Here is a 19,292-nt window from a genome sequence, read left to right on the forward strand (position 1 = left end):
AAAAATATTAGTAAAAATAAAAATAATATTTTTTTTTAATTAAATATACGTCAGATCAATATGGAGAACCTAATGAGATAAAAGTGAAGAGCTTAAAAACTTTTTTATTAATTTATATAAATTTAAAGGATATTAATAAAAAAATTAATAATTACTTTTTCTAAATTATAATATTTTTTAATCTATTATTTCATTTATTTTATTTTTTTTCAAAAATATTGAATAGCAATTTATGAAATTTAATTAATTATAAATGGATAAGAAGAACAAATAAATTTAATAATTAATTAATTATCAAATATAAATTTATAAATTTGGTTTTATGAAGAGATATCTCAGAAAAATTAATTTAGCATTCACTATTTAAACTTAATATTTGTATTGAAAACATTTACTTAAAAATATATATTGTTGGAATTAGAGATGGCCAGTTATTTATTTAGTCATATTTGGAAAAATTCTAGTAGTTAATGTTCTTAAATATTACAAAAATAATGTTTATAAGTAGATTTTTTTGTTTTAGTTCTGTAATTTTAGGAATATTTATAATATCTCTAATTATAGCAAGGTGCCATACAAAAATTTATGGTTTGTATGCCACTTATTATGAAATACATTTTTTATTTATTTATTAAAAAATCTGATTTATAAATATATTTAATAATAGAATAAAAATTAATTAATGATATTATTTATTTTAATTTCAAAAATAAATAATTTTTTTGCTTCAAATTTTTTAAAGTATGGATGTATGTATGTATCCATCCAGTAAAAGCGGAATTTCAATACCTGGATTAGCAATATATATATATATAATAAATAAATAAAATTTGTTTACTAAATTATTTATCAAGTTTTAATCATATTATTAATTGTAATGTTTTTTTAATTATTTGAATCATTTAAATAAATGATTGCTGCATTGAATTATTCGAAAATTGTTTATTTGTTTATATTTTTTCTGTTAGTACAGATCATAAAATCAGTTTATCAGATTAACTCATTCCGAATGTTTTTTTTTTCAATTTTTTTACACAATTTGACTAATAATATTATTTTAAGTAATTTAATATTTATCAAAATTATTACATTTTTATTTGATAAAAAATGGAAGCAAAAATAAATTTTTTGAGAATAAACTAAATATTTTAATTACAGAATTTGATGAAATTTAACAATATTTTAATTTTAATAAATATTTATAAATAAATATTAAACACTTGAATAAATACAAAGAATATTTTATTTAAAAAACATTTGTATGCACTTTAAAATTTACTAAATGATTTAAATTTATATCATTAATTAAATAGAATAAGTTAAGCAAAAAGTAGAAAGAAGAAAGAATTTGTTATAGTTAAGTTTATATAAAAAATATAATAATTGGTGTGTAATAAATAAATAAATTAATTAATTAAGATTTTTTTGCATTTTTTGTTTTTGAAAATTTGATCAAAGATATTAATTTATAATTTTTTAATAGAAATTTAATCACTTTAAAATTAGCTAGCAATTAAAATGTCAAATTTGAGTCACTTGCCTATTGATATAGCTCCTCATATTAAAGAGGCTTTGTAAAATAATGGTCCAGTAGTTGCCTTAGAATCTACAATTATTACTCACGGTAAAAAATCATTTTGTTTTCAAGTAGAAAATAGATATTAACTACTTTTATATTTTTGAATAGGAATGGAATATCCAAACAATGTTAATTGCGCTTTGGAAGTTGAAGAATGTGTTAGATAAGGAGGCGGTATCCCTGCCACTATTGCTATTATTTAAGGCAGAATCAAAGTAATAACTATTTTATTGATTAAGTAGAATTAATTAACTCATTTTTATTCAAATGTTTAAATTAGATTGGTATCACCAAAGAAGAAATAGATTATTTAGGAAAGGAAGGAAGAAAATGCAAAAAATGTAGCAGAAGAGATTTAGCAGTTTGTTTAGTTCAAAAATTGAATGGATCTACTACTGTTGCTGCTACTATGATTTGTGCTAAATATGCAGGAATTAAAGTTTTCGTTACAGGAGGTATCGGTGGTGTTCACAGAGGTGCAGAATAAACCTTCGATATTTCTGCTGATTTAAAAGAACTTGGCTCTACTCAAGTAAAACAAACACACAAAAATGAAAATAATTCATAAAATTTTTATATTTATTTTAATAGGTTGCAGTTATTTGTGCAGGAGCTAAGTCCATATTAGACATCCCTAAGACTTTAGAATATTTAGAAACTGAAGGCGTGCCCATTTTAGGATATAAGACTGATAAATTCCCTGAATTCTTTGTTAGTGATTCTGGATTTAAAGTAATAATTACTTTTTTTATTCTATTTTAGATTATTTATTAGCAATTTAAATTGATGGCTTTAAGATTATTTACTAGCTTTTTGAATTGATAAAACATTTTTTGATGAAAATTCATTAAAAAATTGATTTTTATTTTAATAAATAAATAAAGACTTCAAGCAGTATTGCTTCTGATAAAGAATGTGCTGAAGTTATCCATATGCAATTTAGCAGACTTAACTTGCAAAATGGTATCCTCATTACTGTTCCTGTACCAGCTGAACACGAAGCTGATGGAGAAAAAGTTAAGGAAGCTATTAACTAAGCATTAAAAGAACACGACGAACTTGGTATTACTGGCCCTGAATCTACTCCTTTCTTATTAAAAAGAGTCAACGAAATTACAGGAGGAGAATCATCTAAATCAAACATAGCACTCATTAAAAATAATGCTGTCACTGGTGGTAGAATTGCTAAGGAACTTTCATTAATTGCTTCTAAGAAAGATTGAATTATTAGTTAAGCTTGTAATTATTATATATTTTTATACATATTATGCTAATTATTTCATAATTATAAATCAATTTCGTTCTTTTACATCTTTTAAAAAAATTCTTCAATTACCTTAAAATATTTTTTCTTCAAATACTTAAAAATGATTCATAAAAATTAATTATATTTTGTAAAAACAGTAATTTAAATATCAACTAATTTTTTAATAAGTAAGTCAACTAATTAAATTATACCCATATTTTTTTAAAACTAACTTCTTTCATTGATTTTAAATAAATTTACTTTATTTAAAATTTTAGAATTATAAAAATAAAAAATAATAAACATTAACTTAAAATGAATGTAAAGTTAATGTATTAAAATATATCTTTGTATATCTATTATTTTTATCAGGCCAAATTAATTAACAATAAAAATTATTAAAAACTATTAATTAAAAGGTAGATATCGTCAATTTATTTTAGAAATAAAACGTAGAAGATTAATGAATAAATAAAAAGAAATATCTATAGAAAGATAGATAGATAAATAAATAAGTCATAAGATACGAGAAGAAGTTAATTTACAAAATAAATAAAAAGTATAGTAAAATAAATAAATAAATTAATATATGAATGAAGGAATCATTTATTAAAGAGGAAATATCATCAATCAGAAGAATCTATCTATTTAGATGAAAAAGAGAGGATTATACCACACACTCACACAAAATAGTAATAATAAAATATAAAGGTGAAAAAAAATAGATTAAGATGCTAGGAGCTTTTAGTTTGTTTGGTTAATTGCTTGCTTGTTCGCTTTTTGCTTCTTAAACAAATAAGTTTTGAGTTATCTTTTTAGCTTTTTAGTTTGATTATGTGATTTATTTATTCATTAAGAATTAGATAATGGGAAGGTTGCATGAATGGAAATGAATAAAAACACATTTTGAATTAATGTGTTTGCTATTAAAAAAATAAATAAATAAATGGGAGTAAATAAAAATTTTCTAAATCAAATAAAAAAATAATAAATATTTGTAAAAATTGAGAAAAACTCAATAAGAAAGAGAAGTAATTAAAATAAAATCGCGAAGTAAATAGATCGATCAGTAAAACTAAACAATAAAGAAAATACAGTTTATAGATGGCGGAATAAGGAGGAGTTTATTTAAAAAAGCAATGGTTTATTAAGTCAAATAAAGGAAAGATAGAGGATTTCTATGACATTGACCCCAAGAAAGTAATTTATTCAAGACAGATAGAATATTTTATATTTAAAATAGCCACCTTTTATATGTTCTTGCTTTTTTTTAACTCCTCATATCTTATGAATAAATAAATAATCAATTAATCGTCAGTTCTCATTTTTAATAATTGTTCAATATCTTGAAATAGGTTTTAGGTTCAGGAACATATGGTATGGTCTTTAAGGCAAAAAAGAAAGGCACCAAAATAACAAGGGCAATAAAGCAGATTCCAAAGAAGAAAGTTAAAAATCAAGAAAGATTTTAAAGAGAAATTGAAATTATGTCAAGCTTAGTAAATTGAATTTATCTATTAAGTTTTCAATCAATTTTTTTCTCTAAACTCGCTTTCTAAAACAGGATCACCCAAATATCATAAAGCTCTACGAAACATTTGAAGACGATAAAAATATCTATCTGGTCATGGAGTAAATTTCTTTGATATTTTACTATTCTTTTTATCAAATCTTCGAGAAATAAGTTTCTTTATTTAGTTTAGTTTAGATTAGATTGGTGGTTTGCAAGGTAGAGTTTTTTATAGCAAAAAATGGCCTTAGAAAATAATCCCAATCAATTTCATTTAAATTCAGGATAAATTTATCTAAAAAACATCTTCTTAATCCAAAAAAGAGTTTGTGAAGGTGGCGAACTATTCGATAGAATTATAGAAAGAGGTTTCTTTAGCGAAGTAGATGCAAGAACAATCTTTACCCAAATTATGCAAGCCATCAATTATTGTCATTCCAAAAGTATCTCTCACAGAGATCTTAAGCCTGAAAACTTCTTATTCCTCACAAAGCACGACGATTCTCCAATCAAAGTAAAAAATCAATAAAATTAAAGCGATATTTCCATTTATTAAAGAAAAACCAATATACTAAATACAAAACTCACATCAACTTCAAGGCGATTTCTAAGAATTTTACAAAGATTCCTAAGAATTTTACAAAGATTTCTAAGAATTTTAAAAAGATTTCTAAGAATTTTAATAGGATTTCTATGAATTTAAATAGGATTTATATTAATTTTGGTAAGATTTTATATAATGATATGAGTTTTTAAAATATTCAATAAGAAGTAAAGTGATTTATTTCTTAGGAATTGTTTGAAGTGTGTCAGAATTTATATGAATCTTAGAATAATTAATATGAATTTTATAGGATTTAATTTGAAATAATAAGAATCTTATGAGAATAACTATGTATTTAATAGGATTTTATCTAAAAATTGAAAACGAATATTATTATTTTGATTAGAAATTTATTGGAATTGATAAGAATTTTAGTAATATTTGATATGAATTTTATAGCAATAAATTTGAACTTAATATAACCATTTTATGTGAGATTAAAGATCATTTTTTATGATTGATTGATTGATTATTGCTATTTAATATGAGTTTGAAGACAACATTTTTAATGCCATTTAATGAGAGTTTAAATATATCAATTTTATTATTAAATAGGTTATCGATTTCGGTTTATCTAAGAACTTTGACCATAACTAAGCAATGACTACTAAGGCAGGAACTGTAAGATAGATTTTTTTAAAATGTCATATATAATTTATTATTAAAAAATAGCCTTATTACATTAGTCCTGAAGTCTTGCAAGGTAAATATGACGAGTCATGCGATATTTGGTCAGGAGGTGTTATTTTATACATTCTTTTATCCGGTAATCCTCCCTTTTACGGTGATACTGATCCCGAAATTCTTGAAGCTGTGAAGAAAGGCTAGTTTTCTTTCGATAGTAATTAATTAATTTAATAATAATAATAATAAATACTTTTGGATATTTTGCAACAAAATAGTAATTTATTAATTTTAATGTAAATTTTGTAGTTCCTGAATTCTAAAGCGTATCTTAAGAAGCATAAGATTTAATTAGGAAGATGATTACCACTCCCGATAAAAGACTTAAGTCATTTGAAGTATTAAATCATCCATGGATGAAGCAGGACATCAAATAAAAAGGAAAAAATCTTCCTTTGAATTTTAACGCCCTAAAGAATTTTACTCAACACCATAAATTAAAAAAAGTGGCTTTGACCTTCATAGCATCTCAGCTTTCAGAAAGCGAAATTTCTGATTTAGGAAGACTTTTTAGATAGCTCGATAAAAACGGAGACGGTGTCTTAACCATCGATGAAATTAAAGAAGGTTTGAGTGGAACTACCGAAAAATCATACGATGAAATTAAAAAAGTTATAGAAAGGTAAAGTAATTATTAAGTCTGTCATTCACTCATCTATAAATCAACAAAAATATGAATGAATGAATCAATAAATTAATTTAATCAATCAATTGATAACCAGCCAATCATTTAAGTTGTGCTAATTTTTTGTTTTTATCTAAAAGCATTGACACTGATGGCAGTGGAAAAATAGATTATACAGAATTTTTAGCTGCTACCATGGAAAAAAGCTTATACATGAAAGAAGATAAGCTGATTTAGGCTTTTAAAATGTTAGATTTAGATGACAATGGTAAAATATCAAAAAGTGAACTAAAAAGTGTTTTATGCAGTAAATAAATTTTATTACTTTTTGCACAAATCTTTAAAAATCATTTAAAAAATTATCTTAGAGGATGAAAAATACTAAAATATCCCTGAGAGCTATTGGGATCAGATGATTCAAGAAGTCGATAAAAACGGAGATGGAGAAGTAATTATAATAAAGCAATAATTTATTAATAAAACATAAAAATGTAAATAAATAATAAATAGATCGATTACTCCGAATTTAGAGAAATGATGAATACAATTTCTTTGATTAAGTGAATTAATAAATAATATTATTATTCTATTCTATTCTTTACACCTTCGAATTCCTCAACTTTCTTCTTATTTTATATTTCATGTATTATTTTAATAAGTAAATAAATAAATAAATCAATCAATCAATTTCATTCTATTTGTACTCTTTTTCATTATTCATTCGTTTGTTTTTCTATTAAAACGTTTTGTGTTTGTTTTGAAAATTATTTCTTGTCTTGATAAAGCTTTGAATGAGTTTTACTTTGTTAGATATTTAGAATGAAATCCAATCGAATTTATTTTACTGATTTATAATTTGTGTTTCTTAAGAAAGATTCTTGGTAAGAAATAAAAAAATAATTGGAATTATTTATTTATTTATTTTTAATTATTTAATAGTTATAAAAAGATTTAACTGTTTATATAGTTAGTAAATTAGAAAATAAACAAGCAAATAAACAAACAAACAAATAACCAATCAACAAAATCAAAATTTGCTAATATCAAGCATTATCAAATTTCAATTCAAAAAGTATTTTAGGGAATAGGTTTCGCATTATGTCGGATTAAAAGAATTAGGATCTTCTAAAGACTTCTTTGTGCTTTAGAAAGTTAACTGATTAAAAATCTAGAGGCAATTTTATGATTATTGAAGAAGTTATAGCTGGACATATTACTAAAATTAATGAGCATTTTTAAAAACTCGAAAAGAATGGCCAAACTATTGAAATAACTAGAATTTGCAACTCCATGGATGCTGAAGGAAAGACTCCTCTTTTCTATGCATGGTAATCAACATTCAATAATTATTCAAATTAATCAATTTATTTCCATATTTCAAATCAAGCAAATCATATTTTTATTTATAAATTGCTAAAAAAATTTCAATAAAACATACAAAAATTATGCAAAAATAGAATGCCAAAACATGAAATTACTAATTTTTTGTTGATATTTTGTTCTTATCTAAACAAAATTTTAAAGATTTGTTCGAAAATCATTTTAAATTCAATTCAACTTGTAAATAAAGCCAATTAATTATTATTATTTTGCTATTAATAAAATTAAAAAAAATCAAAAAATTAATTGAAAAATAAATTAATCAATTAATTTACAAGCAAGCTATTAAAGAAATAAATAGGCATAGAAGAAAATTATTAAATTGAAAAAATGAAACATTCTCTTAATTTGTTTGTTTTTTGTGATGGATGGATGATAAATATTTTTTAATAATTTATACAAAAGCTATTACAACTTTTAGAATCTTGTGATGTATTTATTGATGAAAGGTGCTGATCCTTACATTACTGCTTAAAATGGATAAAATGTATTCCACTTATGCTGCTTTATGGGACATACTGAATGCATTGCATTGATATTAAATTTTGAGCGTCATAAAGACAGAATTAAATTATTTTAGGATTTAAAATAAGAAATGAAACAATACTATTTTAAAAGAACTGATGTTAGAAGCGGTGTCTTAGTATCTCCTGATAAACACAATCCACTTGTTTAAGAAAGATTTTAAATATTCAGAAGCTCTATCAAAAATGTATTTAAGGGCTTCTTGAACACTATCTTTAATAGAATTAGAGAAGCTATCACTGCTTCCGATGAATTACAACGCAATCCCATACATTATGCCTCACTAAATAAATTTACTAAATGTCATAAATCTGCTAGATATTTAATAGAATATGGATTAGAATTAACTGGATACCAACCTTTCGAAGATCTTTTTAATGAAGTTTCTCTTCTAGAATTAAATAAAGAAATAAGAATTGATCCAAGATAATATCTCCCATCTCTTGATAGTAAATTCATTCATTTATTAATTCAATTTATTCTTTAAAATTATCATAAAACTTTTTTATAAAATCTTCAGAAAGCCTTTTAAGATTTTCTCAAAATTTTCTAAAAATTATAAAAAATGTTTTAAAATTGCTAGAAAAAAACTCAAAATTTTTTTTTTTTTGAAATAAATTAGTGGTTAAAAACTTTTTATTGCCTCAGGAATACAAAGAACTTGAAAAGAACTTTAAACACTAACTTAAAAACTTAATTTTGCAAGTAATTAATTCTTAAGACAATGAAGGATATACTCCTTTACATTTAGCTTCATTTTATGGAGACTTTGCTTCAGTTTAATTCTTTTTGAAGCACGGTGGTGATCCCAAATAAGTAGACACCAAGAATAGAAAAGAAGTTTTAGACTATGCATAAAATGATTAAGTTAGAAAATATTTGATTGATTTAAAAGATGCAACTAGAAAGGGTATTTATTAATTATAATTTATTCATTGTTTTATGTATTAAATTCGCTTTTTTTTATCAAAGGGGATGATAAAAGCTTTAATTTTTTAGTTAACTGCGGACATTAAGTTAATGGAAAAAAAACAATATTTGGCATTGCTCCAATTCATAATGCAATTCAGTTTGTAAATTAATCTAAAAATGATTAAATTCTAAGAAGTGTCGTTAATTGTGATGCTGATGTAAACATAACTGATTCTAACGGCTGGACTCCTCTTCATTATGCTTGCAAAAATGGAGACTTAGAAACTGTAAAATATCTTTTGTCTCAAAACGCAGATGTTTACAAATTTTCTAGCAAAGTAAATATTATTAATTAATTAATTAATTGCTTGTATTTGAAGCTAAATAATAAAAACATTATTAAATATAAAAAGGGATATTAACCTATTCATGTTGCTGCTTTGCACAACAGACCAGATGTGATTCAATATTTATTAGAAAACAAAGCTGACAAAGAAGTATTTTTATAAATAATTAAGAAAAAATCTATATTTTATTTGTGTGTTTTATTTTATTTATAGGCCAGAACAGTTCAACAATTAACTCCTCTTCATCTTGCCGCTAAAAAGGGTAATATAGAGTCTATGAGAGTTTTATTAGATAATTAAGCTGATAGATATGCAGTTGAAGAAAGAAATTGGACTCCTCTTCATTTTGCAGCATTTTATTGTAAGTTAAAATATTATAAGAATAAGATAATAATAATAAATCAACGAAAATAGATCACAAAGATGCAGTTTAACTCTTACAAGTGTATGATGCTGACTATGAAAAGTTAAAATATATGACTAATTCTTAAGGAAAAACAGCCAAATAAATCGTGACAAATGAAGAAACAAGATTCGCCTTGTTTAGTAAAAAAATTATTACCTTATAATTATTACTTATTATTCATTTATTTATTTTTATAAATAGCTTTATGGAATGCAGCAAGAGAAGGAAACTTGGATGTTGTTAGAAGATTAACAACTCTTGGAAATGATATCGATGGATAAACAGTTTATAATAGAATGACTCCCTTGATGTTTGTAAATCATTATTTATTTTTCATATTAAATTATTAGCTAAATAATAATTTAAATAAATCATATTAAAAAACTTTTTTCTGATTTTAAATAAACACCAACCGCAATTTCTCTATTCTAAAAAATATCTCATAAAAATATCAATAAAACTCTCTCAATTTTTATTAATTAGCTAAATAGGATTTTTTTAATTATATTTTAATGCTAGAAATAAGAGCATATACAATATTTAAATTAGTTTTAAAATAAAAGTCACTAATATTTTTTATTTTAATTTTAGGCAGTTTAAAATTAGCATTACTTGATTGTTAAATTCTTAGTTGAAAATGGGGCAAATAGTGGAATATAAGACGCAAGTATTTTTAATATATTAAAGATTATTAAAAAAATTACATTTTAAAATTAAAATAGATGGAAAAACAGCTTTTGACTATGCAAATGAAGTTAAAATTATGGGCAATCAGCCTGAAGACGAATAAAAAAAGATTACAAAAAATAAAATTATAGGATTGCTAAATGGCAACTTATATTGAAATAAATAATAGATTAATTTATATTTTTATTTTGTTCAGATGGAGCATCTAAAGAGAGAATGATCTTTGTTCCTCCATTTATTATCTTTGTTTTTTTCTTGTTTATATTAAAATAATTAATAGAAAAAAAAAATTTTATTTCCTGATCAGATTAAATTAAAAAACTTTTTAGTTTGTCTATCTTTGATTTTCATTTACCAAATACTAAATTAATAAGAAGTGATTAAAAATTTAAACACTGAAAAAAGATAAACTTTTTGATTCATTGACTGACTCATTGATTGATTGATTGATCAATATTATTAGAATAATGAAATAGAGAGAGATAATTCATTCTTATTATCAAAAAAGATAGTAAATAACAAACAAACAAACAAACATCAGCTATTTGATTAATTTTTTTAGAAAGATAAATTGCAGATTTTGTTTGTATTTAAAAATAAGCAATTAATTAATTTATAATAATTTTAAGCAGGTTAATAAGTTTGTTTGTTTGTTTGTTTGATATTCATTTATTGAGTAAGTAAATAAATTATCAAGTATTAGTAAGATATATATAAACATAGATAGATAGATAGATATTGATAAAGAATGGGAAACTATTAAAGCAATTACCCAGAGAGAATGTTGAAGCTTAAAAACTTTTAGGATCTCAACAATGATATAGATGAATTCAATACAAAGCAATTGTATGGAAAATAATTATTAATTTTGTTTGTTTTTTGTTGATAAAAATGTTTAATTGATAAAACAAACAAGAAATTAGAAAGCGATGGATGCTCTGGGATTTTTAATTCAGTTCGAAGAAATAAATTATGGAGGATTTAAAGGTCTTTTTAAGAAGATTTTCTTTTAGTAGGCGCTATCAAAAATAGATATAAATACAAATATGGTAATATTTATTCTAGCTATTACTAATAGCGATTCTATCTAGCAAATGATTAACTTATTATTTACATTTATTATTTAGCTTCTAGATAACAAGCCTTATTTTTTTAAACTGAGAGTTAATGAAATGTACGCTCTCGCAGAGTTACTAGGAAGATATACAGAAGATGCAGATTCCATGACAAATTAAGATTTAACACAAGCATAGATATAAGCTTTATCATAAATTAAAATTGGCAGAAATGCAAATAATAATAATAATAAATAAAATCCTTCATAAGCAAGTAATTAAAATGAAGAAGAGGAAGAATAGAAGCAAGGCGATAATATTTCCACACAGTAAAAGCAAACAAATTAGTAGAATTAGATAAGCCAAGAAGAAGAAGATAAATAGTGTCCATTGTGCCTTGATAAAAGAATTTAAATTGTATTGCCGTGCTTGGTAAATTTTTTTTTGCAACAAAACAAATCATTTAAATCAAACAAGCAAGAGTTAAAAATAATTCACTAAATATTCCACAAATATTTTCATTAAATCAATGCATTTTTTGTCGAAAATAGATTTAAATAAATTATTTTACAAATCAATCAAAAATCATTAAAATTAGCTTTAAACCAATTATAAATTTAGTATTAAGACAATATAAAATTTCTAGATCAAATTAATCAAAAAGTCAATAAACAGTTAAATAAATAAAATATTAATTGGAATAATATTTTATAATTATATTCATTAAATGGATAATAAAAAAGTAAATAATATAAAAAGTTATAGCAATAATTTTAACTTAAAACACTTAAAATATTAAATTTGAAAAAAAATTTCATGCAAGAGGAGAAACTAAATAGCTAAATTCAATAGATAAATAAATAGAATAGAATTGATAAAAATCATTAATTAAATAATAGGCAAATCATTAGTTAATCTTAATCAAATAATTTAAATAAATTCTATGCAAAAAACAAAGTAAATATGAGCTAGTAACAATAATTTGTAAGATTAAATTAAAAAAATATGAATATAAATTAATCAGCAAATAACTGATAAAGTTGAAGTTAAATATTTTTTAAATTCTAATAAAAATATATGGTTAATAAATAATCAACAAAGCTCTACATAAATTTTAACAAATCAATTAAAATATTTAAAGCAATGATTTAATCAAATTGTTTAAATTTTATTTATAATTCTAAATAAAAATATTTGAAGATAATTTAAAATCATATAATTGAATCAAGTTGAAGCTTATTATTTTACTACTAAATTCCAATTAAACTATTTAGTTTATAAGTAAATTTACAAAGCCCTACTTAAATTTAAGCAAGCCACTTAAAATACTTAATGAAATTGCTAAACTTTTATTTATTAGATTAATAAAAAATACTTGGATATAATTTAAAAATAATAGAATTGAATAAAGTTGAACCTAATTATTTTAATACTAAATTCCAATTAAACTATTTGTTTTATAAGTAAATCTACAAAGCCCTACTTAAATTTAAGCAAGCCACTTAATATACTTAATGAAATTGCTTAACTTTTATTTATTAGATTAACTACAAATACTTGGATATAATTTAAAAATCAAAGAATTGAATTAATCATTTTATTAAATTCCAATTAAAATATTTGGTTAATAGTGAATCTACAAAGTACTAAGAAAACTTGAGCTAGTAAATAACTTAAAAATTTAAAGCTAAGATTTAAAAAATTTGCTAAAACTTAATTTTTAGATTAATAAAAAATATTTGAATATAATTTAAAAAGCAAAATATTGAATAAAGTTGCAGTTAATCATTTTATATTTTGAATAGTTAAGTTTATAAATAAAATAATTGACATTGATAATAAATGAAATTTAGTTTTTATAAAAAAATAATGAATGAATATTTTATGATAGAAATTAATTGATATTTTTTATAATTTAAATAGCATGGTTATTGTGATAATTGCGCAAGGAAGTGGATTTAAGAAAAGTAATAGAAGAATTGTCCTATGTGTAGATTCTAAGTGGAGTCTACTTAGAGCAAATTTAATAGGACAGTAATGCATATTGAAGATGATGTTGATAATGTGAATCTATTGGTTAAAAATTAAATAATTTAAATTATACTTTCTAAGAACGATAAAATACCTCTGATTATCAAAAATAAAGACTGAGCTTATTTATTTTATTATTTGATTTGTAATTATGAAAAATATCGCTTAGCAACCAATTAAGCAAACAGTAAAAATAACAAATAAACAAAGAAAGAAAGAAAGAAACAAATAAATAAATTAATAAATTAAACTAAATTAATTTAAGTACCATCCATCCATATTTATTTTATATAATAATATACAAACTAAAAATATACAAATAAATTAATATAAACAAATTCTTCACTAAATTACTTTATTTTCATTCTTACTTTTATTCGTTTTATTTATCACTAATTGCTTCTTTTTTGCACATAAACTTGCAGTTGTATCTAGCAAAAAACTTTTCTAGCCAACCTTTTGATGCTTTAAATTTATCTTTTTTGTTAGATAATTCCAGTGCCTTCTCTCTAATTTAATTTCGCGATACATAAGCCTATTCATTATAATACTTGTCCTTAAGCCACTTATAAACTTAATCTTCCATTTATGGATCTTCTTTTTTTCTTCCTCCACCTAACAAAAATGAAAAATAAATATTGGTCCAAACACATTTATTATTTATTTATTTAAAAACTAGTTTTTTAAATAGATATAAAAATAGATAACAAACATACCTTCTTTTCTTTTGTAACCAACAGCTATCCATCTTTTTAAATTCTTTGTTTTTACTTAATTAATTTGAGCAGCCAGTTTAATATCCTTCAACCTAAAGTAGTCATTTATAGCCTTTTTTTTCAGCTTTTCACTGTAAGATTAGTAAGGTCCTCTCTATTTTCAATTATTTTAAAAAATTAATATTCAATTATTCATTTATTTATTAAATCAAATTTATTTAATGTAAAATTTATTTAACTCCTTTAAAATATATTTTTATATATTAAAATTTAATAAGTTTTTAAAAATTAATAAAATTAGAATAACTTTAATTAAGTAAGTGATATTTATCTTAAATCTATACTGGTGTATATTTAAATTAAAATACGAATTATGAAATTTAAAAATAATTTTCTAATTTATTTAAATTAATTTAAATGCGAATATTAAAATAAATAAAAAATAGTGATTGAAAAATTTACTTTGTAAGATTTGATATCTTGATTTTTTTAAAAATCTAGTTTCTTTTTGATTTTTTTGTTAATAATATCTAATCTATGTTTTTTAGTGCTCTGATTTAACATTGATTCATTTGAATTTTTAAAGAAATTTGTTGTGCTTGACTGTGGATGTGACTAGTTTTTTTTGTAGAATATTCTATTTTAAACGACTTTTTTCTCTAAAGTGTAATCTTCACCAACTTGATCTAATTTATAAATCTTTTTCACAGTTGTCTTTGAACCATTTTCTTCTTCATTTACTTCAGCTATTTAATTGATTAAAATTTTATTTTACTATTCAAAGATTTATCTTATTTCATTCTATTCAACTTTAGAAATTCTATGGTTATTTTATTGACATTATATTAACTCTTAGTTCAAGTTATCTTCATCTAGAAATTCCTATTCTTTTTTAAGAAACATTAAATTAGCCTTTTCTATTTTTCATTTAAAATTTTACAAAACTTTTTTGGTGTTTCAAAATTAAAATATTGATCTACATTATACAACTCATTTTATAAAATATCATTATCTCTTAATTCAATTATTTTATTTAAATTATTATTTTATCCTTTCCTAGGTTTGACTGTGCTTTAAAATTATTTTTCTTTTCCCTTTTCAGAATAACAAGAAAATATTTGATAAATTGTAAACTTCTCATCATGGTCATTGGTAAACAGTTATTTAATTTCTACTTCTACTTAATTTTGAAGTTTATTAATCTTAAATACTTCTTTTTTAGGAGTTAAAAAACATGTTTATTAGCCATGTAATTGCTCTTATTCATGCTCTTCTTATTTTTATTTAGAGTCTAATTTCCCAACTTGTTTCACTTATCCTATCGCTATTAAATGATCGAATTGTTCATATGAAATAAAATCTTCAAATTTTGATTTATCAAACACAAAAATTAAAAAAAGTAATTTAAATATTAAATTTTAGTTACGTTAATAACAGCTTCTATCAATTTCTTAAGAAGAGATAAATTATTTATTCTAAAATATTTTATTTTAAAGAGTAATTTCAGCTTAAAAATATTCATTAAAACAACTTCTATCATTGAATTGCATTGAATTCATTTATACTCTAACTTAATTATCCATTTAAAAATCATACTTATTCATTTTATCTTTCTAAGCCAAAATAAACTCTTATTAATAAATCTCCTTTAGTAATAATATAAATTATAAATAAATAAATAAAATCTAGATTGATAAAATTATTAAAAATAAAAATAATTTTAAAACAATTTTACTCTACTTTTTAAACTGAAGAAAGTGCAAATTATATTCTATAAAAAAACAGTATTGAGGAACTACTTTAAAAGATTAGCTTTAAGATTGTCTTAATTGAATATTCAAATAAATTGTGTCTTGAATTTTTCTAATTTACTTTTTTAAATCTAAAATATTTAATTCTTGCTTTAATTTATTTATTTTGTATTAGATTTAAATTAAATTAATACTTTTAATTACAAAAAGATATTTTTCTCGTCTCTTAAATATTTTTTTTAATTTCTTTATTAATCCAAATTATTCGAAATTTTATTTCAGAAAAAAATTTGTTTTTCCAATTAAGGTAAATTATTTAATTGCAGTTTGATTTTTAATTTATTAAAAAGGAAACTAATAAAATAATTAATGATATTTATCATATATAATAACACATCGCAAAAATAAATTATCGATTACCCTTTATTTGAATATTCCTTTATAAATCAATCAAATCAACTATATCACATAAAATATAAATGTAAAAAAACAAACAAATTATTTTTAAATTTTAAATTAACTAGTTTGTTAAATCTTTAAATTATTTATTAATATTTGAAAATAAATTTATAATCAGTTGAAAAAACACATTCATTTTTAAATGACCAGTTAATCAATTGTAAAGTTTTTTAAGATAAAATTGTTGCTATTGATTCATTTGAATTTTTAAAGAAATTTGATGTGTTAGACTGTAAGTGTGACTAGTTTTTTTTGTAGAATATTCTATTTTAAACAACTTTTTTCTCTAATTTGTAATCTTTACCAACTTAATCTAATTTATTGCATAAGCAAATCTTTTTCGCAGTTGTCTTTGAACCATTTTCTTCTTCATTAACTTCTACTATTTAATTGATAATAATTTTATTTTACTACTCAAAGATTTATCTTATTTCATTTTATTCAACTTTAGAAATTCTATGGTTATTTTATTGAAATTATATTGACTCTTAGTTCAAGTTATCTTCATCTATAAATTCCTATTCTTTTTTAAGAAACATTAAATTAGCTTTTTCTATTTTTCATTTTAAATTTTACAAACTTTAAAATAATTTTGTATTAACTTTATAATATAATTTAATATTTATTAACACATTTATTGATTAATCTTATTTATATTTGTCTTTTAAACTATTATTTATTTATTTATCTTCGTTACTTTCGTATAAGGAGGTAGAAATAATTTAGATTTTTTTGTCATTACCTTTGCTTGAACTAATTAAAATATTAGCTACTAGAATTTTTTCAAATTTAACTAAATAACTGGCCATCTCTAATTTCTACTATATATATTTTTAAGTATATGTTTTAAAAACAAACATTAAGTTTAAATAGTGAATGTTAAATTAATTTTTCTGTGATATCTCTTCATAGAACCAAATATATAAATTAATATTTGATAATTAATTAATTATTATATTTATTTGTTCTTTTTATCCATTTATAATTAATTAATTAAATTTCATAAATTGCTATTCAATATTTTTGAAAAAAAAAATAAATGATATAATAGATTAATTATTATTACGAATTAGAAGAAGTAATTATTAATTTTTTTATTAATATCCTTTTAATTTATATAAATTAATAAAAAAAGTTTTTAAGCTATTCACTTTTATCTCATTAGGTTATCCATATTGATCTCATGTATATTTTATTAAAAAATATTATTTTTATTTTTACTAATACTTTTTGTATATTAAATTTTCAATTTATTTGAATAAATAATTTTTATTATAGAAATTATCATCATTATTTATTGATTTTTATTAAAACAATATTTTTTTTGCTATTTTAACTTAATTTTAATTTCAATTTTTATTTAATTATTTATTATTCATTTTTTATTATTTGATATTTTTTCTTAATTTTTTGCTATTAAAATTTATACTTAATAAAAGCTATTTATTTGTTTTACCTCGTAATATTTTTAATTATAAAAGTTAATTTAAAACATTATAGTTCTTTTAATTTATTTGATTTGTTTTCCTTATTCTTTTTATTATGATTTCTTATTTTTTCATTCTTTGTTAATTTTATTAATTATTAATTAATTAATCTTATTATTTCATATTTTTTCTTCATTTTTTTCTCCTAATTAACTAGAGTGAAATACCTATTTAATTTATATCTTAATAACATTATAAATAAAGCTAATTTTTAGAAAGCAAAACATATCTTTTTTTTGAAAAAAATAAATTTTGAAAACCTGGGATGGAAAAAAATTCATAAAAAATATTTAAAATTTTAATTTTATAAAATGTAAAAACTGGTTTATAAAACTCACTTTTTGTAAATTTGTATGGTAACTTACTCTATTTCATTATTTATTTTTTCTTCAATATTTTAAAAGTGAAAATTAAATTGGTGATGAAGGTGCATCAGGCTTAGGTTCTGGTTTAGCAAATTGCATTAATCTCTCAAATTTGACACTTAACCTTTAGTAAAAACAGTTTATTTGTTTTGGATTGTGATATTTTAAATTATAAAAACTAATTAAAAACAATAAAGCTCTTTTTTCTTTTTCTTTTTATTGTGATTGCTTTTTTTTGTTCTTTCTTTGTTAATTTAGCTCATCATTTTATTAACAACTTTTGAGTTTTATTATTAATTAATTAATCTTATTATTTCATATTTTTTCTTCATTTTTTCCTTCTAATTAACTATTTAATGATATATTTTTTCTTCAATATTTAAAAAGTGAAAATTAAATTGGTGATGAAGGTGCATCAGGCTTAGGTTATGCTTTAGCAAATTGCATTAATCTCTCAAATTTGACACTTAACCTTAGGTAAAAACAGTTTATTTGTTTTGGATTGTGATATTTTAAATTATAAAAACTAATTAAAAACAATAAAGCTCTTTTTTCTTTTTCTTTTTATTGTGCTTGCTTTTTTTTTTGTTCTTTCTTTGTTAATTTAGCTCATCATTTTATTTTCAACTTTTGAGTTTTATTATTAATTAATTAATCTTATTATTTCATATTTTTTCTTCATTTTTTACTTCTAATTAACTATTTAAGGATATATTTTTTCTTCAATATTTAAAAAGTCTGAATAAAATTGGTGATGAAGGTGCATCAGGCTTAGGTTCTGGTTTAGCAAATTGCATTAATCTCTCAAATTTGACACTTGATCTTAGGTAAAAACAGTTTATTTGTTTTGGATTGTGATATTTTAAATTATAAAAACTAATTAAAAACAATAAAGCTTTTTGTCTTTATTTGATAGCTTTATT

The 19,292-nt window shown here is 21.4% G+C and overlaps 8 protein-coding genes across 8 annotated transcripts; 6 read left to right on the forward strand and 2 right to left on the reverse strand. All coding sequences in view use genetic code 6, as the record gives it.

The window, feature by feature from the left end:
• Nucleotides 1-1,518: 1,518 nt before the first annotated feature.
• On the forward strand, nt 1,519-2,802 carry TTHERM_01344690 (pseudouridine-5'-phosphate glycosidase; the record flags this gene model as incomplete). Its single annotated transcript, XM_001026869.1, has 5 exons — nt 1,519-1,624; nt 1,688-1,794; nt 1,860-2,111; nt 2,171-2,311; nt 2,464-2,802. 5 exons carry the CDS (start codon nt 1,519-1,521, stop codon nt 2,800-2,802), a joined length of 945 nt encoding a protein of 314 aa, XP_001026869.1.
• Nucleotides 2,803-3,414: 612 nt separating this feature from the next.
• Nucleotides 3,415-3,718, forward strand: TTHERM_01344700 (hypothetical protein; the record flags this gene model as incomplete). The annotated part of the gene is made up of 2 exons (XM_001026870.1): nt 3,415-3,517; nt 3,645-3,718. The coding sequence occupies 2 exons, from the start codon at nt 3,415-3,417 to the stop codon at nt 3,716-3,718; spliced, it is 177 nt and encodes a 58-aa protein (XP_001026870.1).
• Nucleotides 3,719-3,929: 211 nt separating this feature from the next.
• Nucleotides 3,930-6,812, forward strand: TTHERM_01344710 (calmodulin-domain kinase; the record flags this gene model as incomplete). Its single annotated transcript, XM_001026871.2, has 10 exons — nt 3,930-4,025; nt 4,181-4,324; nt 4,390-4,457; nt 4,660-4,849; nt 5,495-5,560; nt 5,612-5,780; nt 5,873-6,245; nt 6,389-6,555; nt 6,617-6,696; nt 6,759-6,812. 10 exons carry the CDS (start codon nt 3,930-3,932, stop codon nt 6,810-6,812), a joined length of 1,407 nt encoding a protein of 468 aa, XP_001026871.2.
• A 534-nt stretch (nt 6,813-7,346) lies between these two features.
• TTHERM_01344720 (ankyrin domain protein) lies at nt 7,347-10,662 on the forward strand (the record flags this gene model as incomplete). The annotated part of the gene is made up of 10 exons (XM_001026872.3): nt 7,347-7,576; nt 8,034-8,602; nt 8,776-9,063; nt 9,126-9,403; nt 9,479-9,562; nt 9,626-9,773; nt 9,827-9,958; nt 10,020-10,132; nt 10,410-10,485; nt 10,541-10,662. 10 exons carry the CDS (start codon nt 7,347-7,349, stop codon nt 10,660-10,662), a joined length of 2,040 nt encoding a protein of 679 aa, XP_001026872.2.
• Nucleotides 10,663-11,253: 591 nt separating this feature from the next.
• TTHERM_01344730 (hypothetical protein) lies at nt 11,254-12,595 on the forward strand (the record flags this gene model as incomplete). Its single annotated transcript, XM_001026873.4, has 3 exons — nt 11,254-11,351; nt 11,422-11,554; nt 11,633-12,595. The coding sequence occupies 3 exons, from the start codon at nt 11,254-11,256 to the stop codon at nt 12,593-12,595; spliced, it is 1,194 nt and encodes a 397-aa protein (XP_001026873.4).
• A 1,357-nt stretch (nt 12,596-13,952) lies between these two features.
• On the reverse strand, nt 13,953-15,911 carry TTHERM_01344740 (Tc5 transposase DNA-binding domain protein; the record flags this gene model as incomplete). The annotated part of the gene is made up of 5 exons (XM_001026874.3): nt 13,953-14,206; nt 14,308-14,461; nt 14,770-15,194; nt 15,248-15,631; nt 15,734-15,911. 5 exons carry the CDS (start codon nt 15,909-15,911, stop codon nt 13,953-13,955), a joined length of 1,395 nt encoding a protein of 464 aa, XP_001026874.3.
• A 1,893-nt stretch (nt 15,912-17,804) lies between these two features.
• TTHERM_001344741 (hypothetical protein) lies at nt 17,805-18,197 on the reverse strand (the record flags this gene model as incomplete). The annotated part of the gene is made up of 1 exon (XM_012800779.1): nt 17,805-18,197. One exon carries the CDS (start codon nt 18,195-18,197, stop codon nt 17,805-17,807), a length of 393 nt encoding a protein of 130 aa, XP_012656233.1.
• Nucleotides 18,198-18,315: 118 nt separating this feature from the next.
• On the forward strand, nt 18,316-19,227 carry TTHERM_001344742 (hypothetical protein; the record flags this gene model as incomplete). The annotated part of the gene is made up of 4 exons (XM_012800780.1): nt 18,316-18,347; nt 18,409-18,498; nt 18,757-18,846; nt 19,107-19,227. The coding sequence occupies 4 exons, from the start codon at nt 18,316-18,318 to the stop codon at nt 19,225-19,227; spliced, it is 333 nt and encodes a 110-aa protein (XP_012656234.1).
• Between the last annotated feature and the right edge of the window lie 65 nt (nt 19,228-19,292).

The sequence above is a fragment of the Tetrahymena thermophila genome, assembly GCF_000189635.1.
Source record: "Tetrahymena thermophila SB210 genomic scaffold scf_8253934, whole genome shotgun sequence".
NCBI classification, from domain to species: domain Eukaryota; phylum Ciliophora; class Oligohymenophorea; order Hymenostomatida; family Tetrahymenidae; genus Tetrahymena; species Tetrahymena thermophila.